The sequence below is a fragment of the Natrix helvetica genome (assembly GCF_964273705.1).
Source record: "Natrix helvetica genome assembly, chromosome: 2".
Taxonomy (NCBI): domain Eukaryota; kingdom Metazoa; phylum Chordata; class Lepidosauria; order Squamata; family Natricidae; genus Natrix; species Natrix helvetica.
In genome coordinates, this window is record NC_138552.1 from 276,800,013 (window position 1) to 276,814,791 (window position 14,779).

The 14,779-nt window shown below is 42.5% G+C and overlaps 1 protein-coding gene across 3 annotated transcripts in view; it reads left to right on the forward strand.

The window, feature by feature from the left end:
• Nucleotides 1-14,779, forward strand: part of POR (cytochrome p450 oxidoreductase) — a 69,435-nt gene that overhangs the window by 27,521 nt on the left and 27,135 nt on the right. For all 3 annotated transcript variants that reach the window (XM_081944781.1, XM_081944779.1, XM_081944780.1), the window contains exons 2-3: nucleotides 3,243-3,444; nucleotides 11,939-11,987. In XM_081944781.1, the coding sequence (XP_081800907.1) occupies nucleotides 3,254-3,444; nucleotides 11,939-11,987 (240 nt within the window). In that variant the 5' untranslated portion in view covers nucleotides 3,243-3,253. The remainder of the gene's footprint in view (nucleotides 1-3,242; nucleotides 3,445-11,938; nucleotides 11,988-14,779) is intronic.

Consider the following 14,779-nt stretch of genomic DNA (forward strand, 5'->3'; position numbering starts at 1 on the left):
ACACCCCATGCCCCTGCCCTCCGCTCATGCATGGCAGAGACCCGAATATCAGCTGGACGATGGGAGGCGCATGCACAACAGCTGAACTGGGGTGACGACTCATGTGCCATTAGAGAGGGTGCACATGTGCCATAGGTTTGCCATCACGGATCTATCCATTCTGCTGGGTCTCTACCTGATTGGTGTATATAACACACCACACAAAGTCAGGTGTTATCTTGGGCCCTTCAGCCATAAATTGATGCAATACTGAAGAATATACTGTATGTAAGTAAAGGTTGAACTATTGGGTGCTTGATTTTCTTCTTCCTATTAACTAATCTGCTGATAAAATGTCTGCAAATGTCTCCCCCTCCGCTTCCTTCTCCTTCCCTCCTTCCTTCTTCTCTCCTCCCCTCCACTTCCCTCTCCTTCCCCCTCTTCTTCTCTCCCTTCCCTACTTCCCTCTCCTTCCTTTTCCTTTCCTTCTCTCGCCTCTCCTCTCCCCTCTTCTCCACTTAATCATGGTTATTAATCACTGTGACTGAGTTCACACACATGCAAAGCTATAAACCAATCACATTTTGCTATGCTGCAATTGGTACTAGCCAATAACTAGTTAGGAGTTAAATGTGGCAGAAGATTATAACCTAAGAAAAAAACCCTGGTTTTCTGTATATCTAGTTACAACTCTTGAAGTTTCTAAACATTCATTTCACTCATTCTAAACTGCAAAAACAAACAACATGGTTTCTTCTATTCAGAAGCCACAATGTTTTGCCATCGGCATACATTACATGATATAAAACTCTTAAAATTATATTATGTGATTTAAGAAGATGGCAGAACCTGGGCTATTTCCTTTGATCTTGGAAGCTAAGAAGGAATGGACATGGCAGCAGGCTCAACTGACAAATCAAATCTGGAAGAGCAATGCTTTCTTTAGTGTTGCCAAAATATGTTTACAGGTGTGTGCTTGCCAGGATTTCAGTTTAAGGATACTTTAAAAATTCAGGAAGAGGTTGAACTCAAAGTAACTGTATTGAACATGAAACAGTAGCTTCTGAATGTTGGACCTTATTATTTGTTGGATTTAGGTCTCACCTTTTTTTCTGAGATTCAAATGGTGTACATATTACCCGTCCTTCCAGATTTTCTTTGCAGTAAAAAGCCTGCAAGGCAGGTTTTGCTCAGAGAAAGCAACAGGTCCCAAATCTCCAGTGAACATAATTGCAGGTGGATTTGAATGTCACCCTGAACTGATGCCACAGGTTGGTTTTCCATCATTTGCATCACCTCTGGCATGCTTAGTCCTTCCAAAAAGAACTAAGAAGAACATAAGCTTTTTGCCTTAGGGAAGTGGCAGGGTTTAAAGTATGTTACAATACAATAGCAGAGTTGGAGGTCTTCCAGTCCAACCCCCTGCCTCGGCAGGAAACCCTATACTATTCCAGACAAATGGCTATCCAACATCTTCTTAAAGACTTCCAGTGTTGGGGCATTCACAACTTCTGGAGGTAAGCTGTTCCACTGATTAATTGTTCTAACTGTCAGGAAGTTTCTCCTCAGTTCTAAGTTGCTTCTCTCCTTGATTAGTTTCCATCCTTTGCTTCTTGTCCTACCATCAGGTGCCTTGGAGAATAGTTTGACTCCCTCTTCTTTGTGGCAACCCCTGAGATATTGGAACAATGCTATCATGCCTCCCCTAGTCCTTCTTTTCATTAAACTAGACATACCCAGTTCCTGCAACCGTTCTTCATATGTTTTATTCTCCAGTCCCCTAATCATCTTTGTTGCTCTTCTCTGCACTCTTTCTAGAGTCTCCACATTTTTTTCTATATCATGGCGACCAAAACTGAACACAGTATACCAAGTGTGGCCTTACCAAGGCATTATAAAGTGGTATTAACACTTCACGTGATCTTGATTCTATCCCTCTGTTTATGTAGCCTAGAACTGTGTTGGCTTTTTTGGCAGCTGCTGCACACTGCTGGCTCATATTTAAATGGTTGTCCACTAGAACTCCAAGATCCCTTTCACAGTAACTACTATTGAGGAAGGTACCACTTATACCAGTGATGGCGAACCTATGGCATGCGTGCCACAGGTGGCACACGAAGCCATTTGTCAGGGCATGCGAGGTGCTGCCCTGTCAGCTGGCCAGCTGAGTTCACCCTTTTTTAAAGCCATTTTTCGCCCTCCCCAGGCTCCAGAGGCTTTATAGGAGCCTGGGGAGGGCGAAAAGGGCCCCCCGCCCCCCTGGAGGCCCTCCAGAGGCTTCATGAGCTTCCCTGAAGCCTCTGGAGCGCAAAAAAACAGTCCTATGGGCAAACCAGAAGTTCAGGAATGGACTATTTGCTCAGAGGGTCATTTTGACTGCCCCGGAGGCTTCAGGGAAGCCTCTTGAAGGTCCCTGAAGCCTCTGGAGGGCTTCCGGGGGGGCGGGGGAGGCTGTTTTCGCCCTCCCCATGCTCCTATAAAGCCTTTGGAGCTTGGGGAGGGCGAAAAAGCATGCAAAATGGGGGGTCGCGCCTGTAGTGCGGGCATGCGCACTGGGGGGTCACGCATTGCATTATGGGTGCAGCATGCCTGCACACGACCCCCCTGCGCTCCCCCCACTTATGGCATGCGAGCCAAAAAAGGTTCGCCATCGCTGACCTATCCTGTACCTGTGCATTTCCTTTTTCTTGCCTAAATGTAGAACCTTACTCTTTTCACCATTGAACTTCATTTTATTAGCTAATGCCCAATTCAGGAAGTTAGTGCCCAGTACAGGAATCTTGTATCGCTTTATTTAATTAGTTGCATGCCTGGACTGGTCTATAAGGAAGGCAGGTGAAAAATAATTTAATTTAATATGACTTTGCTTCCAGTAGTGCTAGAGAGAGAGAGGGATATACCAGTATGCAATCTTCCTTCTGGATTAGAGATCATTTTGCTGGCAAGCTCCTTTTACAGGAACGTTATGAAACTTATGATGGTTATCAGGATGATGGTTCCTATCAAATTTCAAGCCAGGTCCAGGCCTGGGTGCAAAATGAAATATATTTTTGTGGTTTCCAGGTATGCAGCTACGGCTGCTTTCTTCAAGAAATCGTCTCTGGTTTATTCCACATAATCTGGGATAATCTCCTGGCACTCTCAGACTGAACCCCTCCTTCTTTTGCCCCGGTTTTTTTTTTTTTGGCTCCAGAAGATTCCAGATTGCCGGTATTCAAAGCTGTAGCAATGTATGTGACACGTTCTTTTTTATTTCCATTTAGTTTTCCTCTCCATGGGGACAGCAGCATCTAAAGACGAACCCTCTTCTATAAAGAGTCCAGAGCCTTCAACTGCCTTCAGCATGATGGACATCTTCCTCTTCTCCATTGTCATTGGTGTCCTGACCTACTGGTTTTTCTTTCGTAAGAAGAAAGAGGAGATCCCAGAGTTTTCAAAAATCCAGACACCAGGAGCGGGAACAACGTAAGTGGTTGGACAGTCAGGAGTACTTAAAGAGACCTGGCTTTCTGGGGTGGTGGATGAAGTATGATTTTCTTACATTTGTTTAGCTTCTAAGAATTGAGTGCTGGATTTGAGCATCTTGAATTCATTAAAGATTTAGCCTGCAATGAAAATATAGTCTATTTATAGTGTATAAAACATAAGAGTATTTTTGCATTATCTTAGTGTACTATTTATGGTATTTGTATGCTGCAGCTACTTATTGCCCATCCCTGTCCTAGAAAAATGATCTGATTAGCTAGGAAGTATATTGTCCAAGTAATCCTTTGGGCTCATCAAGTTGGAGAAGACTGCCATAGTTTTATTTGAACTATCTCTTCCATTTTGGTGTCATTGAGATTAGGAACAAAGGCCTGTGCTGATGAGGCTGTTTGATCCACAATGAACAAAAGATAATAGCCTTAAAAATAGATGGGGAAAAATATTGGGTATCTGATTTCTCCAAATCTGAGTCCTTCTGTAGGACATTATGTTAATACTCCCTGCATTGTTTTAATGTGCAAGTAATTACTCCAAAGTTGGAATCAACAAGCGACTGGAACCTTTGAGGAAAAAAGTTTTGTTGTTAGGTGCGAAGTCGTGTCCGACCCATCGCGACCCCATGGACAACATTCCTCCAAGCCTTCTTGTTCTCTACCATCTACCATTTAAGCTCACGCCTACTGCTTCGGTGACTCCATCCAGCCACCTCATTCTCTGTCGTCCCCTTCTTCTTTTGCCCTCAATCTTTCCCAGCATTAGGCTCTTCTCCAGGGAGTCCTTCCTTCTCATTAGGTGGCCAAAGTATTTGAGTTTCATCTTCAGGATGTGGCCTTCTAAAGAGCAGTCGGGGTTGATCTCTTCTAGGACTGACCAGTTTGATCACCTTGCAGTCCAAGGTTCCTTGCAGGAGTCTTCTCTAGCACCATAATTCAAAGGCCTCAATTCTTTGGGGCTTAGCCTCTCTTATGGTCCAACGTTCACAGCCATACATTGCAGCTGGGAAAACCATATAGCCTTGACTATATGCACTTTTGTTGGCAAGGTGATATCTCTGCTTTTTAGTATGCTGTCTAGATTTGCCATAATTTTCCTCCCCAGGAGCGTCTTTTAATTTCTTGGCTGCAGTCCCCATCTGCAGTGATCTTGGATTCCAGGAAAATAAAATATGTCATTACCTCCCCAAAAGTTAATTTCATCTAATAGACATGTACCCTTTTTGGCTGGATCAGCTTGTGTGTCACTGTATTGAAAAAACTAATTAAAAAGCATATTCTTAATAATAGAAGCTTAACTATGTTAACTTGTATGAAAGAGAGAGAGAAAGAGAGAGGCTGAGATTGTTTAAAAGTACAGAGATTACCAGAATCTTGGCAGCAGATTACACAGCAACCAGTTAAAAGTAATGTTTTTCTTGATCAATTGTAGGAGAGTTTGTTATGATTTTTTTTTTAAAAAAATTATCTGTTTCCTACCTTTCCTTTTATTGTAATTTTAATAAAGACTGTCTTCCACCCGTATTAAATCAAAACTGCCATGATGATTATTAGCTATACTTCTAAAATATTCTGCATTCTTTGGAATCCTTCCCAAATATTGTTTCAGGTTTGGACATCACATGCTGATAATTCCAACTAGAACAGTTAAGGGCCTCAAGGATAGTGTGTCAACTGATATTAGTTCCTAGGAGGAAAAAAATGAGGGAACCGTGAATGTTTAGCCTTAAGAAAATATGACTGAGGGAAGATATTATATAAGAATAGAGTCAAAGGGCCTTAGAGACCCTTTAGGCCAACCTCCTGTTCAGTGCAAATCTGCTGAAGCCCTTCTAAGAGTCTGAGAGATTGATTGGCCTCTGTATCAAGACCTCGTGAAAAGAACTCTTGACTTCATGTATAGCCTGTTCCTCAGGTTGACAACTCATAGAAATGGGAAATTTTTCTTGATGTCTAGCCTAAACTTACTTCCTTGTATTTGTAACTTGTAGCCTGGAGCAATAGGGAATAAATTTTGTCCCTCTTCTCTGACAACCTTTCAGATATTTGAAAGCTGTATTCTATCTCCACTCCTGTAGGCTAAACACTCTCAGATCCTTTAACTGCTTCTTAATAAAACTTAAGGGACGTGGTGGCTCGGTGGCTAAGATACTGAGCTTGTCGATCAGAAAGGTGAGCAGTTTGGCGGTTTAAATCCCCTAGTGCCATGTAACAGAGTGAGCACCCATTACTTGTCCCAGCTTCTGCCAACCTAGCAGTTCGAAAGCAGGGAACAATGCAAGTACACAATTAGGGATCACCATTGGTGGGAAGGTAACAGCGTTCTGTGCACCTTTGGCATTTAGTCATGCCAGCCACATGACCACGGAGACGTCTTTCGACAGCACTCGCTCTTTGGCTTTGAAATGAAGATGAGCACTGCCCCCTAAAGTTGGGAATGACTAGCACATATGTGAGAGGGGAACATTTACCTTTACCTAATAGAACTTAGTTTCCAGGCTTTTCACCATTGTAAAGTCTTGCAAAACTTGCTTCAGTTTGCTTCAAACTATGTCAGATTGAAAGCTGCCCAGAGTTGGATACAGGATTTCAGTGGGATCTGACCAAGGGAGGGTGGAATTGGAAACATTACGTTTTATGATCTATGTTCCTGTGAATGCATCCCAAAGCAGCCTTAGGTTTTTAAGCACCTGCATGACACTGAAACATTGCATCACACATAGAATCAGGTTTTTCAAATATTTGAAGCTGTGTCTCCAGGAAGAAGGCTATGTAATCTGTTCATTATTATCCCCAAGCAAAAGATACAGAACAGTGGTTTTTAGGAAGCCATTTTTTTTGCTGAATATTAGAAATAATTTCCTCATTGTCAGGATGCTTTTCTAATGGAACCTGTTATTAAGCTTGATAGATGGAGCTCAGTGGTTTAAATGGCATTTCCAGTATTCTGATCTAAGCATTGTGCTAAAGATATTATTATTCCCAGTTGTCTCTGAGGTTATAGAATTAAATTCACAGCCTTGAATGGTTTTTTTTCTCTTCTATGAGTCTACAAATGCTGGGATATTGCACTTCTAAAGGTTGGTGGTGCTGTAGGGAATGAGTTGTCTTTGAGTACCTGGGAAAGTGCTTTGAGATGATATGTGCCTGAAAACATGCACCATTGTTCTTGGCACAGTGACTGAGAACAAAATCTATGGGTCCTGAAGACATGAGTTCCTAAACGCGACTGCCCCCAAATAAGTTGATCCTATAAATCTCCTGTATTGCCATCCAACAAATCTGAAAGGCACAAGTTTGGGAAACAATGGGAGCTTTTCTTCCAACACATCTGGAGGGCATCAAGTTTCCTGTAAGGAAAATGAAGACAATGCTAATGGATGGTGTTAAACTCTCATTCCTTCTTTCAATTAGTTGTGTTACTTTCCAGAATGAGTGCCAGGGATGGGCTGCTGGGGGTTCGCAAGGGTTTGGGAGAACCTCTAGCTAAGATTCTGTGCAGTTTGGAGGATCCCCAAATCTCACTCCTTGCTGACCCTGCCCTCCCCTCTGCCCCCCTCCCAGGAGTCCCCATGTGGCCTGTTTTGGATGCAGGTAACTGGAAGTTTGGGAAGATTGGAGATGAGTCTGTTTCCAGCCTCCAGAGGGCCTACGGAGCCTGGGGAGGCCATTTTCGCCCTCCCGGAGGCTCGAGAAAAGCCTCCGGAGCCTGGGGAGGGAAAAATGCCCTGCCCCGCCCCCACCATGGTGCAGGATGCCGACTAGGCCAGACCCACCATGCCCATGCCCACCCAGCAATCAGGCAGAGAATCCCTTGCTAAAATGTTTGAATCCCCCCCACCCCCACCCCTCCGAATGAGCCCTGTGGGAAATAACAGGCAGTGGGAAAACTGCTTTATTATCTTGAAGGGGACTTTGAATTCCATGGACAAATGTTTAGACTCCGACTGATTATACTGACCTTCCTTGTTTCCCACTCCTAATGAAAACAATTTGGACCGCGTCTTTTTTTTTTTTTTAGAAAACTCTTGTTTTCGGAACTTCCGTATAGCCGTCCGAAGGGGTTCTGTAGTGAAGGATCCTCCTCAACATTAAAAGAAAACGGCTTCCATTTATTTTTTTTAAAAAAAGACCTATGATGCAAAACAGTTGCTAAGGCGATGGAGGTCTCTCGCTGTGAAGCTCCCCCTGCTCACTCTGGCAACGGGTAAAAGTAGGGATTGAGGGTGCAAAGGGTCCTTGGGAATTTTCATTCTTCAGCCTTTTTTCTCTCTCATTCCTTTCTGCTTGCTGCCAGATGTTGACATTCTTGGGTTTGTGCCGGGGCCCTCTGGGTAATTCTGAAAGCAACCGACACGAATCCCAGCGGATCAGGCTGCTGGTGCCGTCTGACTCGAGGGGTTGGTATGCAGGGCTGTAACAAAAGGAGGCCGGCCGCTGACTTGAAGACCCAAGAAAAGGGGTAGTCTGAGCAACTCTGGGGACGCTTTGCTTCAGAGTGAAGTTTAGCTGTCTGCAGCCAGTATGAAATTGCAGGGTTGTGAAATACTGTGCACTTTCTCCGCTGCTTCCAATTCACTATGGGTTGCTCGTATTCTGCACGGCCTGAAGAGGCTTTTCCTGGGAGGTAAGTTTAACCTGGGAGCCTTCAGTGGATTTTTTTTTTTGGGGGGGGGTCTGCTAAATTGGTGGGGGGCAGGGTCAGAGCACGCCTTTTAAATGCAAAAAACTGGTTTGGCAGCAGCTTTGATTCAGGAAAACTGCTCTGACACAAACATGGATGTTGCCATGAGAGGCCACTATTTGGGGCGGGGGGGGGGTGATGCTTGGGAAGTTTCTCTTACTCTCCTCCCCCCTCTGCACGAGCTTATGTAAAACCGAGCTCTTGCTACTAAAGAGATGTAATAAAGCAGAGATTTTTATTTGGCAGGGGAAGTTATTTTTCAACAGAAAGCAACTCTTTAAGACAGGGGTGTCCAAACTTGGGAACTTTAAGACTTGTGGACTTCAACTCCCAGAATTCCCCAGCCAGTTGAAGTCCACAAGTCTTAAAGTTCCCAAGTTTGGACACCCCTGCTTTAAGATAACCTGCCTTGTGCAGGATGCCAAAGGAAGGGATGGTGGCTCAGAAATACAGGACATTAAGAACAGAAAGAGTTCTTAATGAATGGAAGACCCATCTTTTCATCTCGTAACATCTGCGAGTCCCACAAGCAAGCCTTAAACACATAGTACCTGCTTGCTGTATTAAAACCGAGAGGAATACTTGTTTTGGTACAGTGGTGGGATTCAATGTTTTTTACTGCCGGTTCTGTGGGTGTGGCTGGGTGGGCATGGCAGAGAAAGGATACTGTAAAATCTCCATTCCCACCCCACTCCAGGGGAAGGTTACTGCAAAATCCCCATTGCCTCCCGATCAGCTGGGACTCGCGAGGCAGAGAATAGATGGGGGCGGGGACAGTCAGAGGTGGTATTTACCGGTTCTCCAAACCACTCAAAATTTCCGTTACCGGTTCTCCAGAACTGGTCAGAACCTATTGAATACTTCCTCTGCTTTGGTAGCAGAGTTAACCAATAAGAGTAATGACTAAACAGCTCTTCTCTATTTGTTATCTGGTTACCTCCAAAGTGAATAGCTGCATTATACTTCGTTTGGGGTTGCTGCTTTGAAAAGAGTTCACAATCTTTTGCTGGCTAGCTACTGGTGTGTATGTGTGTGTGTTGTATATATAGGAGAGCCTTATTAGTCTATGCAGGTAGTCCTTGACTTGCGACCACAATTGAGTGCCAAATGTCTTTTGTTAAGTGGAGTTTCCCCCATTGTACGACCTTTTGTGCCACTGTTGTTAAGTGAATCGCTGCAGTTGTTAAGTCAGAAACCTGGTTGTTAAGTGAATCGGGCTTCCTCATTGACTTTTTTTGTCAAAAGGTTGCAGAAGGGGATCACATGAATTTTGATCACATGATCATAGGGATGCTGCAAAGGTTGTAAGTGTGAAAAATGGTTGTAAGTCACTTTTTTCAGTGCCGTTGTAACTTGGAACAGTCACTAAATGAACTGTTGCAAGTCAAGGACTACCTGCAGTGGCAAAAACCCAGCCTGGTAGTAACTAACAATTAACCTGGTAAACATTAAACTCTTGGAAGTTTATGCCTTTTAATAAAACACACTAGTTGGAAAAGATGCTTTCAGATTCCTGGTTTGAGTGTTTGAAAAACAAGACATTCTTTAAGGTGTTTCAGGCTACTCTGTGCTGTTCTTAATCCTGAATATTCTTTTTAACACACCAAGCTGCAAACTGGAATGTCTGAAGAAATGACATTCCCCTTCCTATCCCTGTCACTTAGCCACTTTCCATAGGAAGCAGCGATAGAAGAAGGATTAATTTTGGGGTATTGTTTATGTGATAATTGGGGTATGTGAACCAGAGAGAATCATGCATGAGGATTGTGAAAAGCAGCTTATGCTCTAGGCCAGGAATGTCAAAATTGATTTCATTGAGGGCCGCATCAGGGTTGTGTTTGACACTGGGGGCTGGGGTGGGTGTGACCAGGGTGGGCATAGCCAGCTTGACACTCGTGCGGGGATGCCTGTGCTGGCCTGAGTGCTCTGTCAGCAAAAACAAGCTCCCAAGCTTTGTTTTCAGCTGCAACAGCTACTTGCAACCCTCTGTCAGTGAAAACGGAGCTCAGGAGGGCTGCACACAGCCCTCCCGAGCTCTGTTTTCCCTGGTAGAGGCACCGCGGGCTGGTCCTTCGCTGTTTCTGGGGCGGCCCCGCAGGCCTGATCTAAGCACTCCATGGGCCGGATCCAGCCCCTGGGCCTTGAGTTTGACATCCCTGCTCTAGGCCAAGGGTGTCAAACGTAGGGTCTGCAAGCCAGATGCGTCACACCCTGGCCACGCCCATGCCCGGTTTAGCGAAGAGGAAAAAACTTGCGATACGTAACGTTAAGCCGCCATGTCATCCTGAGTTTGACAACCGTGCTCTAGGCCAATGTTCTCAAACTTATGGTTGCCTAGCAACCATCGGTATGCTGGCTGGGGGATTCTGGGAGTTGAAGTCCACATACACTATATTGCCAAAAGTATTCGCTCACCTTCCTTTACTCGCATATGAACTTACAGTATTTAACCTGTGATTATGTCTTCCTGACTGAATTGCTGTTAGTATTTTTTTGCCCTTTGGATTCATTGTTCACTGACACTGCATTAGTGCCCATAAAGTGGATAGATATTTCCTTAGTCTACTCCATGCTTCATTCATTTTTATTATCCTACAGATGCATATCAGTGATAACGTGACGTCTCCAAATTAATGACCCTTTTCATGATTCTTTGTGCTAATTATAGTTAGTCTGGATTTTATCAGACTGATTTTCATTGATCTGTTCTGTATTAATATGAGTATTGGGTAGAGAATTTGTAACAACATCCATTAGACATCAGTCAGCAGAGATCTGGAGCATGCAGCATGTCCATATGGGAATGCATGGGGCAGGCAGAGGTTGAGGGGAGTAGGTAGTCCTGCAAGTAGCTCGGTTCTATGGTATCTAAAACTTGAAGCAATAACCAGGAAACTTGAATTGCACCTGAACATCTATTGGGAGCCAATATAAGTTCATATGCGAGTAAAAGCAGATGAGCGAATACTTTTGGCAATGTAGTGTATCTTAAGTGTTCGGAATGTAAGCTAACAGTTGGGTTAGCAATATATAAACCAGGATGGTAGTACTGTAGCTTTAAGTACTGCTGTAATGCGATTGGTTGCTGTTACCTCAAGCAGCCATAAGAGGGAGCCAGAATGCCCCTTAGTTCTCTCTCTGTTTGTTAGACGCTGATCGGTGGATGTATCGTGAGTTACTGTGTTTTTACTACTGTTAGCTGCTTTGTGTGCTAAACTGATTATTTGATACTGGACTGTGTTCGAAGGATCATTCCTTAACTGAGAACATTGATAACCGACTGGACCGTGTATGACTTGGACTGTACCTTGAACTCTGAATACCTCTATATTTCCACATAGTAAACTACTATATTTTATACTATTCGGTGTCCCTGTATGCTGGTTTATGCGTGTTCTTCCATACCACTCTCATTACGCTTCTCTGCACACTCGTTCTCCTAACGGGGAGCTTACTTACTTAACATTAAGGCTGCCAAGAAACCCTGCCCAGACTTTCTGACTTCAGAAAATGTTGGTTGTGATGCAACTGATGGAGACTATTGACCTTGGTCTGGTGGGAAAATAGCATTCTTGTTCATTATGCAGCTGCCAGCTCAGCCTTACAGAACTTGATGCCTGCTAATTAAGATGGGTTATGATAATACCAAAATATTATTTGTGCCACTGAAATGATAGGAGCTTGACGGATGTTGATGAGTAGCAGATTGAAGAATCTGCTGAACCAGTGTTTGGTAACATACATAGCTGCAACGTTGAACGTTTCAAAACCAATCCTTCCCTTCTCTCTTTTATAGTGGGCAGTCAGCAAATGAAAACAGTTTTATCGAAAAAATGAAAAAGACGGTAAGTTTCACTTCATTATTTTCATGGTTAGTAGTTACTGAAACAGGCTTGTTACCCAAGCTTTTCCAGCTATTTAATAATAATTAATAATTAATAATTAATAATAATTAATAATTAATAATTAATAATTAATAATTAATAATTAATAATAATTAATAATTAATAATAATAATAATAATAATAATAATAATAATAATAATAATAATAATAATAATAATAATAATAATAATAATAATAATAATAATAATAATAATAATAATAATTTATTAGATTTCTAGACCGCCCCCTCTCCCTGGAGGGACTCGGGGCGGTGTACAGGAATAAATTTAAAACCATACAAACAATCGTATAAATAGCTAAAAATCAGATTAAACAACCCCTGTACGAATTTATAAAAGTTAAAAACAGACCATAAACCAATCATAAAATTTAGATTCAGCCTCTCTTCTGTATGTGAGAGCCAGCTGGCAGCAGAACATAGGTTTTTTGGGGGGAAAATATTTTTCAGTCTTTGATTCCCATATGTAGCTGGAGTACAGTGTCTGCTGTTCTTAATCATGTAGCTGGGAATAATAAATATTAGAGAAAGCCTTCGCTGAAGAATATCTTCACGTCATGCTGGGAGAAGGCGTGTTTGGGTAAAATATATATTTGTCGTAAAATATTCCTAAAATTAATTATTTGTTCATCAACGTTTTGGATTGCCCCAAAATTACAATTCCTTGGGTGACATACAAACCCAGGGGTGATATTACAAGTAGTCCTCGATTTACAACAGTTCATTTAGTGACCGTTTGAAGTTACAACGGCACTGAAAAAGTGACTTATAATCATTTTTCACACTTGTGACCATTGCAGCATTCCCATGGTCACAAGATCAAAATGTAGATGCTTGGCCACTAACTCCTATTTCTTTTTCTTTTTTCTTTTAAATGTTTAAATTTTTTTTTAACTAACTCGTATTTCTGATGGTTGCAAATGTCCCGGGGGGGTCACTTCATCCCCTTTTGAGACCTTCTGACAAACAAAGTCAATGGAGAACCCGGATTCACTTAACAACTATGTTACTAACTTAACTGCGGTGGTTCACTTAACAACTGTGGCAGCAAAGGTCATAAAATGGGGCAAAATTCACTTAACTGTCCTGCTTCGCAACATAAATTTTGGGCTCAACTGTGGTAATAAATTGAGGACAACCTGTCCTGTTAATAATAATTACTTTATTAATAAGGGACAGTGCTCTGGGGCTTTCGAACTCAAGGCACTTGCCACATAACCCCTCAGGCTGAACAATTGTCGAAAAGAAAGTCAAACTAGTCTGAATAGGGCAGGGGTGTCCAAACTTGGGAACTTTAAGACTTGTGGACTTCAACTCCCAGAATTCCCCAGCCAGCATGTAGCAGTAGCTGTGGCAGTAGCTGAAGACAGCAGAATAGAAGAGAAAGAATGGAAGAAAATCACAAAAACCTGCAAATACAAATGGAACAACTTTGGGAAAAGAAAGCAAAGATAGTACCAGTACAGGTAGTCCTCAACTTACAACAGTTCATTTAGTGACCGCTCAAAAGTTACAGCGGGGACTGAAAAATGTGACTTATTTTCATTTTTCACACGGCCGTTGCAGAATCCCCATGGTCACATGATCAAAATTGAGAAGCTTGGCAACTGACTCACACTTATGACGGTTACGGTGTCCCGGGGTCATGTGATCCCCTTTTGCGACCGCCTGAAAAGCAAAGTCAAGGGGGAATCTGGATTCACTTAACAACCGTGTTACTCACTTAACAACTGCAGCGATTCACTTACCGAACATGACAGGAAAAGTCGTAAAATGTGGGGCAAACTCACTTAACGAATGTTTCGCTTAGCAACAAAAGGTTTGGGCTCAATTGTGGTCATAACCCGAGGACTACCTGTAGTAATAGTTGCCCTTAGTGGAATCCCAAAGCGTGTAGATAAGGGGTCTCCAACCTTGGCAACTTTAAGACCTGTGGACCAGCTTTGCTGGCTGAGGAATTCTGGGAGTTGAAGTCCACAGGTCTTAAAGTTTCCAAGGTTGGAGGCCTCTGATCTAGGGCATTGCTTGAATACCAAGTCAGCATTGAGAAAATCACCATTGGGCAATTGCAAAAGGCAGCTCTATTTGGAACAGCTTATATACTGCAATGATAAACACCATCAAACGAGAACATCTGATTATCCCAGGTCCTTGACAATGGCTCCATAGGTGGATAAAAATGCCAAATCTAGTCTAAACATCGGACTGACGTTGAGACGAATCATAATAATAATAATAATAAATGCCAAATCCCGTCTAAAAATGCTGCTTGCAACAAGTCATAATAATGACAATGTGATTGCGATATTTCTTTTTGTTTCTTTTCTCTTGTAGATAATTTGGTAATTAGAATAATGTCCTGTAAGAGATAACTCGATTAGCAAGAACAACAATAAGAATCATATAAAATAAATGCATAAAACCAGTAGTAAAACAATGTCCAAGAATTTACTTGGTTTTTTAAAAAAAGATCCTGGTAACAGATAGGAATGGTATTTTAAAAAGGAGATACTACTCATAAAAATTTCTCCCCCCCCCTGTTTTCTCTTGCCTGCCTTGTAAAGGATCTTGGAGAAAGAATTGGGCAGTTTGGGTTCCATTCCATTTGCTACCCTGTTTCCCCCAAAATAAGACCTCCCTGGATAATAAGCCCAATCAGGCTTTTGAACGCATGCGCTAAAATAAGTCCTCCCCTGAAAATAAGCCCTCCCCGAAAATATTGCAACACAGCAGG